Genomic DNA, 13,970 nt, shown 5'->3' with positions numbered 1-13,970 from the left:
GTTCCACTCCACTTAGTATATATGTTACCTGATCTGTTGAGGTGTTTTGTGTCATTTCTGGTTCTTTTATTCCACATGTTTATTGATTGCATTATGGGTGGAGAACCAGGCCTCGGAATTCCCATGCATGTGTGCATTTGAGCTGGGGTGGTCATGTCGTCCCAGTTAAATTCATGGCCTTTGTCTGTTTGCAGTGAAATAAAGAAAAACTTGAGGTGTTGTTTTGCTGCTAGCTGGTGTTCGTATCCTCATGGCTAATTTGCCTCCTGTCTGGCTGTTGTAGTGTTTTTGGCAGTCCTTTCACAGTATTTTTTACACTACATTGGTACTGCATGTTGTGGGTACGGTGGCTCTATCCTTTGTGTTTGTCATAGTGCAGCTGTGGGTTTGTGTGCTATCTTGATTCCTAGTGGTCGTAGGATTCTCATTGTCACTTCCCATATATTCTTGACATATGACATTGTGACCTCTTGGTGTTGCCTATCCAGTAGTCATCTGCAGATGAAGTTGGTGGGGCGTCCATTGATAGCGAAGTCCTTGTGTTGGTGCCCCTCCTTCCTGCGAAGTTCTGGGGTGTTGCAGTGGGTTACATAGAACATAGAACAGTACAGCACAGAACAGGCCCTTCAGCCCATGATGTTGTGCCGACCATTGATTCTCATGTATGCACCCTCAAATTTCTGTGACCATATGCATGTCCAGCAGTCTCTTAAATGCCCCCAATGACCTTGCTTCCACAACTGCTGCTGGCAACGCATTCCATGCTCTCTCAACTCTGTGTAAAGAACCCGCCACTGACATCCTCTCTATACTTTCCTCCAACCAGCTTAAAACAATGACCCCTCGTGTTAGCCTTTTCTGCCCTGGGAAATAGTCTCTGGCTATCAACTCTATCTATGCCTCTCATTATCTTGTATACCTCAATTAGGTCCCCTCTCCTCCTCCTTTTCTCCAATGAAAAATGTCCGAGCTCAGTCAACCTCTCTTCATAAGATAAGCCCTCCAGTCCAGGCAGCATCCTGATAAACCTCCTCTGAACCCTCTCCAAAGCATCCACATCTTTCCTATAATGGGGCGACCAGAACTGGATGCAGTATTCCAAGTGCGGTCTAACCAAAGTTTTATAGAGCTGCAACAAGATTTCACGACTCTTAAACTCAATCCCCCTGTTAATGAAAGCCAAAACACCATATACTTTCTTAACAACCCTGTCCACTTGGGTGGCCATTTTAAGGGATCTATGTATCTGCACACCAAGATCCCTCTGTTCCTCCGCACTGCCAAGAATCCTATCCTTAATCCTGTACTCAGCTTTCAAATTCGACCTTCCAAAATGCATCACCTCGCATTTATCCAGGTTGAACTCCATCTGCCACCTCTCAGCCCATCTCTGCATCCTGTCAATGTCCCACTTCAGCCTACAACAGCCCTCTATACTGTCAACGACACCTCCAACCTTTGTGTCGTCTGCAAACTTGCTGACCCATCCTTCAATTCCCTCATCCAAGTCATTAATAAAAATTACAAACAGTAGAGGCCCAAGGACAGAGCCCTGTGGAACCCCACTCACCACTGACTTCCAGGCAGAATATTTTCCTTCTACTACCACTCACTGTCTTCTGTTGGCCAGCCAATTCTGTATCCAGACAGCTAAGTTCCCCTGTATCCCATTCCTCCTGACCTTATCAAATGCCTTGCTGAAGTCCACGTACACCACCTCCACAGCTCGACCCTCATCAACTTTTCTAGTCACATCCTCAAAGAACTCGATAAGGTTTGTGAGGCATGACCTGCCCCTCTCAAAGCCATGTTGACTGCATTTAATCAAGCCATGCTCTTCCAGATGGTCATAAATCCTATCCCTCAGAATCCTTTCTAACACCTTGCAGACGACAGACGTGAGACTTACTGGTCTGTAATTGCCAGGGATTTCCCTATTTCCTTTCTTGAAGAGAGGAATTACATTTGCCTCTCTCCAGTCCTCAGGTACGACTCCAGTGGAGAGTGAGGGTGCAAAGATCTTCGCGAGTGGCGAAGCAATTGCATTTCTCGTTTCCCATAGCACCCGAGGACAAATCTGGTCCGGGCCTGGCGACTTGTCAATTTTAATGTTTGACAATATTTTCAGCACATCAGCTTCCTCTATCTCTATCTGTTTCAGCATGCACACCTGCTCCTCAAAGGTTTCATTCACTACAAAGTTCGTTTCTTTCGTAAAGACAGAAGCAAAAAACTCATTTAGGGCTTCCCCTACCTCCTCAGACTCAACACACAAGTTCCCTATGCTATCCCTGATTGGCTCTACTCTTCCTTTGACCATTCTCGTATTCCTCACATAAGTGTAAAATGCCTTTGTGTTCTCCCTAATCCGTTCTGCCAAGCCTTTCTCGTGCCCCCTCCTGGCTCTCCTCAGACCATTTTTGAGCTCTTTCCTCGCCTGCCTGTAATCCTCTAGAGCTGATCTTGACCCTAGCTTCCTCCACCTTATGTTAGCTACCTTCTTCCTTTTGATGAGAAGCTCCACCGCTCTCGTCATCCAAGGTTCCTTTATCTTACCCCTTCTTGCCTGTCTCAGAGGAACATATTTATTCATCACTTGCAACAACTGTTCCTTAAACAGTCTCCACATGTCTATAGTGCCTTTACCATGGAACAATTGCTCCCAGTCCATGCTTCCTAACTCATGTCTAATCGCATCATAGTTTCCTCCTCCCCAATTAAATATCCTCCCATTTTGCCTAATCCTCTCCTTCTCCATAGCTATGTAGAATGTGAGGCATTTATGGTCACTATCACCAAAATGCTCTCCCACCACAAGATCTGATACTTGCCCCGGCTCGTTTCCGAGCACCAAGTCTAGAATGGCCTGTCCACTCGTCAGCCTGTCAACGTACTGACTTAGGAAACCCTCCTGAACACACCTTACAAAAACAGCTCCGTTCAAATCTTCTGCTCGAAGGAGGTTCCAATCAATATTGGGAAAGTTAAAGTCACCCATTACAATAACCCTACTACGTCCGCACTTTTCCAAAATCTGCAGACCTATGCTTTCTTCAAGGTTGCGGCCCATTTTAATAGGTCCTTAAACAGCTTTGTTTTGTGGACTTTAGGGTGATTGCTGTGGAAGTTGAGGATTTGGTTCATGTGGTCAGAGATAATGGGAACTGCAGATGCTGGAGAATCCGAGATAACAAAGTGTGGGGCTGGACGAACACAGCAGGAAAGATGCTGCTTGGCCTGCTGTGTTCATCCAGCTCCAAACTTTGTTATCTCGGATTCTCCAGCATCTGCAGTTCGCATTATCTCTGATCACAATTTTAACCTCACTGCGAAGCCTCTTCTAGGATGCCTAACCTGAAGAAGTTACTCTCTACCCTCCGGACCAACCTCAGGGGATCCCTCTCCCACTGCGACTCTCTTGTAATTTCTTCGGCCCTGAAACTGCTCGTCGACGTCCTGAAGCAAACCAGGTACCAAAGCCACATCACCTTCCTCAGCACCTGCCTACAGAACCAGATCATCCCCAATGGACTACAGTCCACATTCAAGCCTTCCCAATTTTGCCCCAACCGTGCACCATCTCCCCAGACCTCCCCCTGACAGAGGACAAACAGTCAGTCCTCAGCAAGGGGTTCACCTTTGTACCCCTCCACCCACATATCACCGAATACCAGTCATGTTTGGACATCAAGCAGTTTTTCCACCTCTCCACCTATCTTCTCCTCTATCCATCTTCGGTCCACCTCCCCCTCTCTTCCTATTTATTTCAGAATCCTGTCCCCATCCCCCATTTCTGATGAAGGGTTTAGGCCCGAAATGTCAGCTTTTGTGCTCTTAAGATGCTGCTTGGCCTGCTGTGTTCATTCAGCACCACACTTTGTTATCTTTGCTTCATGTGAGTTGCTTTCCTGTATATTGTGGTTTAGAACTCCCTGTTCATTATTCGTTCTACCCTGACATCTAGAAGTGGAAGTTGATTGTGGTTTTCCTCTTTTCTTGTGAATTTGATCCCAATGAATATGTTGTTCATGAGGTCGTGTGTCTCTTTTAACTTAGTGCATAAATGATGAAAAATATGTCGTCCGTGTATCGTATCCACAGTTTTGATGATATATGGGAGAGACTGTGCGCTCTAATCTTTACATGACATGCCTCTGTAAGCCCAGAGATGGGCGACCCCATAGGTGCGCCATTCATCTGTTTGTATACTTGACTGTTAAAAGTGAAGTCTGTGGTGAGGCATAGCTCCAGTTGTCTGAGTATGTTGCCCTTGCTGCTGGAGCTATCAGTTGCCATTCCTGTGGACTGTTTCATTGATCTGTGAACCAGGCATTTTCAGTCTTTGCTGTCGTCCTTGGCTAGCTTATAAGGGGGTGTGCTTGGTAGACAATGGGTCTGAGAGCGATGCCTGGTTTCTGTACAAGAAGAGGAAAACCACAATCGACTTCTGTTCCTAGACGTCAGGGTAGAACGAATGACAAATGGGGAATTCCAAAGCACAGTATGTAGGAAGGCAACGCACACTGACCAAATCCTCAACTTCCACAGCAATCACTCCCCAAGTCCACAGTACAGGCCCTTCAGCCCTCGATGTTGTGCCGACCTGTCATTTCAATCTGAAGCCCATCTAACCTACACTATTCCATGTACGCCCATCTGCTGGTCCAATGACGACTTAAATGTACTTAAAGTTGGCGGATCTACTACCGTTGCAGGCAAAGCGTTCCATTCCCTTACTACTCTCTGAGTAAAGAAACTACCTCTGACATCTGTCCTATATCTTTCACTCCTCAATTTAAAGCTATGCCCCCTCATGCTTGCTGTCACCATCCTAGGAAAAAGGCTCTCCCTATCCACCCTATCTGACCCTCTGATTACCTTGTATGTTTCAATTAAGTCACCTCTCAACCTTCTTTTCTCTAACGAAAACAGCCTCAAGTCCCTCAGCCTTTCCTCGTAAGAACTTCCCTCCAAACCAGGGAACATCCTAGTAAATCTCCTCTGCACCCTTTCCAAAGCTTCCACATCCTTCTTATAATGCGGTGACCAGCACTGTACGCAATACTCCAAGTGCAGCCGCACCAGAGTTTTGTACAGCTGCAGCGTAACCTCATGGTTCCGGAACTCGATCCCTCTATTAATAAAAGCTAAAACACTGTATGCCTTCTTAACAACCCTGTCAACCTGGGTGGCAACTTTCAATGATCTGTGTAATGGACACCGAGATCTCTCTGCTCATCTACACTACCAAGAATCTCTTGGGATTCACCTTAATCATTTAGCCAAAACTATCTAATGTCCCATTTTCACCCTTCTGATTTCCTCCTTCAGTAAACTCGTGTACGCGCTATATACCTCCAGGGATTCCCTTAATCCCAGCTGCCTGTTGGTCACCCATGCCTCCTTCCTTTGTTCTGGTCAAAGCCTCAATACCTCTTGTCATTCAAGGCACAACATCGAGGGCCGAAGGGCCTGTTCTGCACTGTATTGTTCTATTTTCTATGTTCCCTACTCCTGTCAACCTTCCCATTCACACTCACAGGAACATAAAGATGTTGAACTCTAGCTGTCACACTTTTAAAGGTTTTCCACTTGCCAGAGATCCCTTTGCCTGCAAACAATCTCCTTCAATCGACCCCCTGCAAGGTCCTGTCTAATTCCATCAAAATTCGCCTTGTTCCAATTTAGAACTTGAACATTTGGACCAATTTTGTCCTTCTCCCTAACTATGTTAAAATTGACAGAACTATGGTCACTGGTCCCTAATTGCTTGGGGCTTGCTTGTGATTTTGAGTACTGTAATCAAGTTTTATAGACTTAAGTCAAGGTGAGGGCTGTTTTCCTCCTCGCCACCCTCTTAATAGTTTATATGGAAAAGGGCATTATATCATTTTCCTTTTTGAAAACCGAATTCTCAAGAGCGCAGAGAAATATGTTGTATATTCACATCCATGTTGACCAGATATCCCAAATTAATCTGGAGATAAAGTGTAGAGCTGGATGAACACAGCAGGCTAAGCAGCATCTTAGGAGCACAAAAGCTGACGTTTCGGTCCTAGACCCTTCAAGGATCTGCGCCTTTTTGATGGCTTTTGTGCTCCTAAGATGCTACTTGGCCTGCTGTGTTCATCCAGCCCCATACTTTTTTATCTCGGATTCTCCAGCATCTGTAGTTCCCATTATCTCTGATCCCAAATTAATCTAGCCCCATTTGCTAGTATTTGGTCCCTATCCCTCTGAATCCTTCCTGTTCGTATACCCATTCATTCCTCTTCATATACCCATCCAGATGTCTTTTAAATGTAGTAATTGTACCAGCCTCCTCCACCACCTCAGGCAACTCATTCCATACGCACACCTACCTCTGTATGAAAATGGCCCTTTGACACTTTTATAAATTTTGCCTCTCTCACCTTAAGCTTGTGCCCTCTAGTTTTGGACTCCCCTACCCACATTGTGAATGTTTTAGAACATAGAACATAGAACATAGAACAGTACAGCACAGAACAGGCCCTTCAGCCCACAATGTTGTGCCGACCATTGATCCTCATGGATGCACCCTCAAATTTCTGTGACCATATGCATGTCCAGCAGTCTCTTAAATGACCCCAATGACCTTGCTTCCACAACTGCTGCTGGCAACGCATTCCATGCTCTCACAACTCTCTGCGTAAAGAACCTGCCTCTGACATCCCCTCTATACTTTCCACCAACCAGCTTAAAACTATGACCCCTCGTGCTAGCCATTTCTGCCCTGGGAAATAGTCTCTGGCTATCGACTCTATCTATGCCTCTCATTATCTTGTATACCTCAATTAGGTCCCCTCTCCTCCTCCTTTTCTCCAATGAAAAGAGACCGAGCTCAGTCAACCTCTCTTCATAAGATAAGCCCTCCAGTCCAGGCAGCATCCTGGTAAACCTCCTCTGAACCCTCTCCAAAGCATCCACATCTTTCCTATAATAGGGCGCCCAGAACTGGACGCAGTATTCCAAGTGCGGTCTAACCAAAGTTTTATAGAGCTGCAACAAGATCTCACGACTCTTAAACTCAATCCCCCTGTTAATGAAAGCCAAAACACCATATGCTTTCTTAACAACCCTGTCCACTTGGGTGGCCATTTTAAGGGATCTATGTATCTGCACACCAAGATCCCTCTGTTCCTCCACACTGCCAAGAATCCTATCCTTAATCCTGTACTCAGCTTTCAAATTCGACCTTCCAAAATGCATCACCTCGCATTTATCCAGGTTGAACTCCATCTGCCACCTCTCAGCCCATCTCTGCATCCTGTCAATGTCCCGCTGCAGCCTACAACAGCCCTCTACACTGTCAACGACACCTCCGACCTTTGTGTCGTCTGCAAACTTGCTGACCCATCCTTCAATTCCCTCGTCCAAGTCATTAATAAAAATTACAAACAGTAGAGGCCCAAGGACAGAGCCCTGTGGAACCCCACTCACCACTGACTTCCAGGCAGAATATTTTCCTTCTACTACCACACGCTGTCTTCTGTTGGCCAGCCAATTCTGTATCCAAGCAGCTAAGTTCCCCTGTATCCCATTCCTCCTGACCTTCTGAATGAGCCTTCCATGGGGAACCTTATCAAATGCCTTACTGAAGTCCATATACACCACATCCACAGCTCGACCCTCATCAACCTTACTAGTCACATCCTCAAAAAACTCGATAAGGTTTGTAAGGCATGACCTACCCCTCACAAAGCCGTGTTGACTGTATTTGATCAAGCCATGCTCTTCCAGATGGTCATAAATCTTATCCCTCAGAATCCTTTCTAACACCTTGCAGACGACAGACGTGAGACTTACCGGTCTATAATTGCCGGGGATTTCCCTATTTCCTTTCTTGAAGAGAGGAATTACATTTGCCTCTCTCCAGTCCTCAGGTACGACTCCAGTGGAGAGCGAGGATGCAAAGATCTTCGCAAGTGGCGAAGCAATTGCATTTCTCGCTTCCCAAAGCAGCCGAGGACAAATCTGATCCGGGCCTGGCGACTTGTCAATCTTAATGTTTGACAAAATTTTCAGTACATCAGCTTCCTCTATCTCTATCCATTCCAGCATGCACACCTGCTCTTCAAAGGTTTCATTCACTACACAGTTCGATTCTTTCGTAAAGACAGAAGCAAAAAACTCATTTAGGGCTTCCCCTACCTCCTCAGGCTCCACACACAAGTTCCCTATGCTATCCCTGATCGGCCCTACTCTTTCTTTGACCATTCTCTTATTCCTCACGTAAGTGTAAAATGCCTTTGTGTTTTCCCGGATTCCTTCTGCCAAGCCTTTCTCGTGCCCCCTCCTGGCTCTCCTCAGACCATTTTTGAGCTCCTTCCTTGCCTGCATGTAATCCTCTCTAGCTGAACTTGACCCTAGCTTCCTCCACCTTATGTAAGCTACCTTCTTCCTTTTCACTAGAAGCTCCACCGCTCTCGTCATCCAAGGTTCCTTTATCTTACCCCTTCTTGCCTGTCTCAGAGGGACATATTTACTCATCACTCATCATTTTCTGAAATGACCACAACCCAGCTTTTAACTTTTCTGTTTCTCTTGTGTTCGAAACACTCTGTGTAACAACTGAAATGTGTTCTATTCCAGAATTCTCCAAAATAATAAATATTGGGAGCAGATGATGGTTTGCACTAACTTTTCTTTCCACAGGAAAACATGACAATGTTTCCATACAGGACCCAATTATCCAAAATAAATCGGAAGTCAGTAACAATTAGGCTAAACTTGACAGGAAATCTGTCTGATAGAGTATAGAGGAAAAGGCATCACAGGACCTCATGGGAGAGTGTCTAGAGAGATCAGCTTTGAAGTGATGTACAATTCTGAGCTTTTGAGGGCTGAGAGCCGGTTTTATAACTTGGAGTGGCACAGTGGCCGAGCAGGAAGCATTGTTGCCTCTCGGTTCTAGGGTTTCAGGTTCAATTCCAACCTCAGGTGACTGCCTGTCTGTGTGGAGTTTGTACATTCTCTCTCTGTCAGCATGGCTTTCCTCCAGGTGCTAGGGTTTCTTCCCACAAACCATAGGTGTGTGGGTTCGGTGAGTTTGCCGTGCTAAATTGCCCATACTGAGCAGGGATGTGCAGGCAAGGTGAGTTAACAATGGGAAATGCCGGTTTACAAGATAAGGTAGAAAGATGGGCCTGTGTGGGATGCTTTTCAAGGTCAGTGTGAATTCTGGGCCAAATGCTGTAGGGATTCTGTGATTTTACAAAGCTACCTATTGTTCAAATGAGATAGCAAGAACTGCAGATGCTGGTGTCAGAGTCAATACACCATGAAGCTGGCAGAACACAGCAGGAGCGGCAACAACAGAGGAGCAGGGAAGTTGTTGTTTTGGGTTTGTACTCTTCATCAGTCTGGGGAGGGTGACGGGAGCTCTGAAATAAAATGGGGTGGTGGGTCTGGGGGCAGATAGGTGGAATGGTGATAGGCGGATGCATGTAGGAGGTGGGAATGAAGATGGACATGTTGTGTCAGGTCACGGAGATGAGGATAAGAGAGAGGATTGGAAATCACATATCACTCCTCCAACCACCACGTCCAATGCATCATCCTCCACCACTTCCGCCACCTGCAGTCTGACCCCACCACCGAAGGGATATTTCCCTCCCTGCCCCATGTCCCTTTTACAGGGACTGCCCACTCTGCAGCTGGCTTGTCCACTCCACACTCCCTACCAACCCCACCACACCCAGGACCTTTCCCTGCAACTGCAAGATGTGCTACACCTGCTCCATACCTCCCCTCTCACTTCCGTAAAGCGCCAGGCAATCTTTCCAAATCAGACAGGGATTCAGCTATACATCCTCCAACCGGGTCTACTCAATTCATTGTTCCTGCTGCGGTCTCCTCTATATCAGTGAGGCCATGTGCAGACTCGGTGACTGATTTGCAGAGCAGCTGTGCTCTGTATGCTATAACCAACATCATCTTCCAGTTACCAACCATGTTAACTTACCCCTCCCACACCCTTGGTGACATGTCCATTCTGGGTCTCCTGCAGTGCCACAATGACAACACCAGTAAAGTGGAGGAACAACACCTCATATTTCACTTCAACTGCTTGCAGCCTCAACTTAGAATTCACCAGTTTCAAAATCTCTTCACTGCCGGCCTCATCCCATATTCAAACTCCCCCTTGTCCCTACCTCCTTGACGTGACACAATTTGTGGATCACATTTTCCACCTATCCATTCCAGCCTTCACACTGACCAGCCTCCGCTACCCCCTACCTGCATCCACCTGTCACCATCCCACCTACCTTCCACAGCCCCACTCCCCCATTTCCAAGTTCACCTCATTCCCCCGCCACCCCCAATGAAGGATGTAAACCCGAAACATCGAATTTCCTCCTCTGATGCTTGCTGACCTGCTGTGTTCCTTCAGCACCACGCTGTATTGACACTGTTTGTTTGAATGAGATAATTGTCAAGTAATGCGTCTTTTCTGGATTGGTAATGCAGAAGGAGGACGAAGAGGAAGCAACAAATATGCCTGGTTGAAACTTAATTTGTAATTTAACCAAGAAAGTTAACCAAGAGAATCTCCATGGTTTTCTCTTATAATACATATGCACTTCTCTTCATGTAGCTAACAGTACAATATAACTAAATGACTTATTTATCTGCAGTATTTTAGAAATTACATAATACAGTAGTTCAGAGTAAATTGTGGGTAGATATTCAGTCTGAAAGTGCGTTTCACGTCCAGAATCATTCTTCTTTATTCAAGAAGGAAAATGTAACTTCACATGTTAATTCAGACTTTGATTTGTTTTTGTTCCATTCCAGTTTGAAGCAGCATGGGCTTTGACGAACATAGCTTCAGGTACATCTCTGCAGACCAAAGTTGTAATAGAAGCTGGTGCTGTACCAATTTTTATTGAATTATTAAACTCTGAATTTGAGGATGTACAAGAACAGGTAAGAGGTTATATTTTAATGTTTAACTGTTTATCTCTTCTATGAAACTTTGGTAAAATATAAAGTAAGTAGAAAACAAAAGATTATGGACTTTTTTTTTGAAATTTTATGTAAGAGGCTTTATTTTTGTAGCAGTGCTGATTCACCAATTTAAATTCTTCCAGCAATAAATACTGTGAATTTTTTTTAAAAAATCAATTTCCTATCACACTTGAATTAGAAATTTTAACATGACATTTTGTGTGTGCACAAATTATGGACAGATGAGGAAGAAATATCAATGCTGTTGCAAACTATAAAAATTGTCACTCTTTCGAAGTAAGCCACTAGTTTCTTGGCTGCATTGATGCTTTAGCTGGAGTAGAGATCTGGTAACAGTAGAAAATTCTCAGTAGGTTTCTCAGGAGAACTTGAAGGTTTGAACAGGTTTGAAGGAATACATCTCCTACTTTGAGGTATAGCTGTTTTATTTTCAGTGTAGGTGTCTTGCAGCTGGTTTAATTGCTTTTCAGATGTATTTATTCTGGTGTTACTCATCAGAAAAGCAAGTAACATTTCAAAGCTGATAATAAAAAAAACATGGCTGCTTTACTCATGTGAACTGTTTGAGTCTATTTCCAAATTAAGTCGTTTGTTAGGCAAGTACTGATCCTGTTTTGGACTTTTTTCCCACAGGCTCATTGACTTGAAATGAGGAACCGTTATAATACAACGAAAATCTGAGATTAATTTCATATTTGTATCTCACACACTAAAGTTCAGTATCTCCATTGTCTGTGGTAAAGCAAAAAGACAAATTGACCTTTTCAAAAAAAAAGTCATATTGGACATGAACTATTAACATTTTCTTATTCTACAGTTCTCTGCAGACCTGCTAAATTTTTCAGCGCTTTTTAATTTTAAAAGCTGCAATGTCTATTTTAAAAATATAGCTTTAAAATTTATATTATCTTGATGCCTATACTAGGCATAACAAATCTTTTTACATCTTTGCACCGTAAAAAAACAAGTTTTGCTTTCTCATTATCAATATTCCTATCTCACTGGGTACAAAAATTGCAAGAAGAATATTCATTTTGTTGTGAAGAGACGGGGACCAATTTTCTTTTTAATTTATGTGGACTCTATAAACTGTATCTTGAACACTTTGCTAATGAAAAGACACTGGTTACAACAGCAACAATATTGCACTTGAAAGGAGCAGGGAGCTCGTGTGGAATCATACAATCTGAAGGACTTGACCTAGTTTATAGGGGAATAAGATTATTGCATTTTTCAATTCAAGCCAGAAGCAACAACCCGTTGATGTCTTTCCCTTTCTTTGCAAATTGGCTTAGTAATGCTTGAGAGGTGAAAACCTACCGGAAGTCACCTTTAGCACTTGGAGAGAATTCCTGGAGTGAATTTATTGGATTCTTTCCCGCCATCCCAGCTATAGCTGTTCCAGAAAGAGACACTAGTGCTATCAATTTGTGTGCAGAATAACTGGGCAGAACAACATTTTGGGTCAATCTGCGACTGTTTTTGTCTCATGCATTTCACAATCAAATGGCCAAATAACACTACAGTTTCAAGAAAGCTTTCATTTACTTTGTTTCTGTCCTCAAACCTGTGTGTATGCATATGCCTTTTTATAAAGGTAGACACATTAATGACAAAGTTTGAATTATCTTTGCATCTATGAGCTAGTTTATTTTTGGTAATAAATGGTTGTTCATTGTTGATCAAAGAAACCTGACTAACTTGATCTTAGAACTGCACGGTTCTACATTTGTTTGTGGGTGTCACTTCTAAAGACCGGTATTTATTGCTCATCCGTAATTGCTGGGCTGCCTTCTTTAACTGCTGCGGACTTTGGGATGTAGGGACATTGGCGATACATTATAGAAGGTTATTCCACGATTTTGACCATGTGACCATGAAGAAATAGTGGTAAGGCTTTAAGTCAGGATGATGTGTGGTTTACAACAAAACTTGGTGATGATGTACCTCTGAGTTGTAGAGATCACAAACTTGGAAGGTGCTGTTGCAGGAGTTTTGGTGAGTTACTGAAGTGCATCTTGTAGATGGTCTATACTGCTCCTGCTGCGTGCCAGTAGTGAAAGAAGTGAATGTTAGTGGTGGATGTGCTGCCAGTCAAGTGAGATACTTTTGCCTTGGATTGATGTGCAGCTCTTTGAGAGTTGTTGGAGCCACGCTGATCGTACACATGGGCTACACTTTGATTTGTGTCCTGTAGAAGATAGATAAGCATTGAGGAGACCAGTGGTGACCTACCGGCAGCAGAATTCCTAACTACTTGTTAGCCCAAGCGTGGACGTTATGACAGGTCTTTCTGCGCATGGACACGGAATGTTTCAGTATTTCAGGAGTAAAGAACGATTTTGAACATTGTGCAATCATCAAGGAATATTCACACAACTGACCTTTGGAGAGAAAGTCATTAATGAAGGAGCTGAAGATGGTCAGGCCTAGGATACTGCTCTACAGAATTTCCACAAAGGTGCCCTTGGATGAGATGATTGACCTCCAACAAAGAGAACAATGTTCCTTTTGTGCCAGGTATGATTCTAAATAGTGGAGTTTTTTCCCAGAATCCCATTTTTTTCCCAGTTTTGTTGGAGCTTAGTCAGATGCTTCTTAAATGTTGTAAGAGAACCTGGCTCCACGACCCTCTGAGACACTGCTTTCCATGTTTCTACCATACTGTTGGTGAAAACATCTTTCCTCATCTTCTCCTGAGCCACTTACTCCCCACCTTTTAAACTTGTGTCTAGTAGTCTTATTCACATCTGTTGTGGAGAACAGATTCTTCTGATCTGCCCTGTACATGCCTGTCATAATTTAGTGTAATTCGCTTAGAACCCCCCCCCCCCCCCCCACCCTGCCAAGCCACCTCTACGCCAAGGAAAATTAAGACTTTTCATCTCAGACAATATCCTGGTGAATCTACTCTGCACCTTCTCCAGTGCAACCACATCCTTCTAATACAATACGGTGTGCAATTCTGGTTGTCACAC

At 44.1% G+C, this 13,970-nt stretch overlaps 1 protein-coding gene across 1 annotated transcript in view; it reads left to right on the top strand.

Annotated features, from left to right (window-relative positions):
• The window catches only part of LOC125464944 (importin subunit alpha-7), a 122,401-nt gene that overhangs the window by 69,263 nt on the left and 39,168 nt on the right, over nt 1-13,970 (top strand). The window contains exon 6 of the mRNA XM_059654427.1: nt 10,819-10,950. Within this exon, the coding sequence (XP_059510410.1) occupies nt 10,819-10,950 (132 nt within the window). The remainder of the gene's footprint in view (nt 1-10,818; nt 10,951-13,970) is intronic.

This window comes from Stegostoma tigrinum, chromosome 24 (assembly GCF_030684315.1).
Source record: "Stegostoma tigrinum isolate sSteTig4 chromosome 24, sSteTig4.hap1, whole genome shotgun sequence".
NCBI lineage: Eukaryota > Metazoa > Chordata > Chondrichthyes > Orectolobiformes > Stegostomatidae > Stegostoma > Stegostoma tigrinum.
The sequence above is the reverse complement of the archived record's forward strand: the minus strand, read 5'-3'. Positions and strand labels throughout refer to the sequence as shown.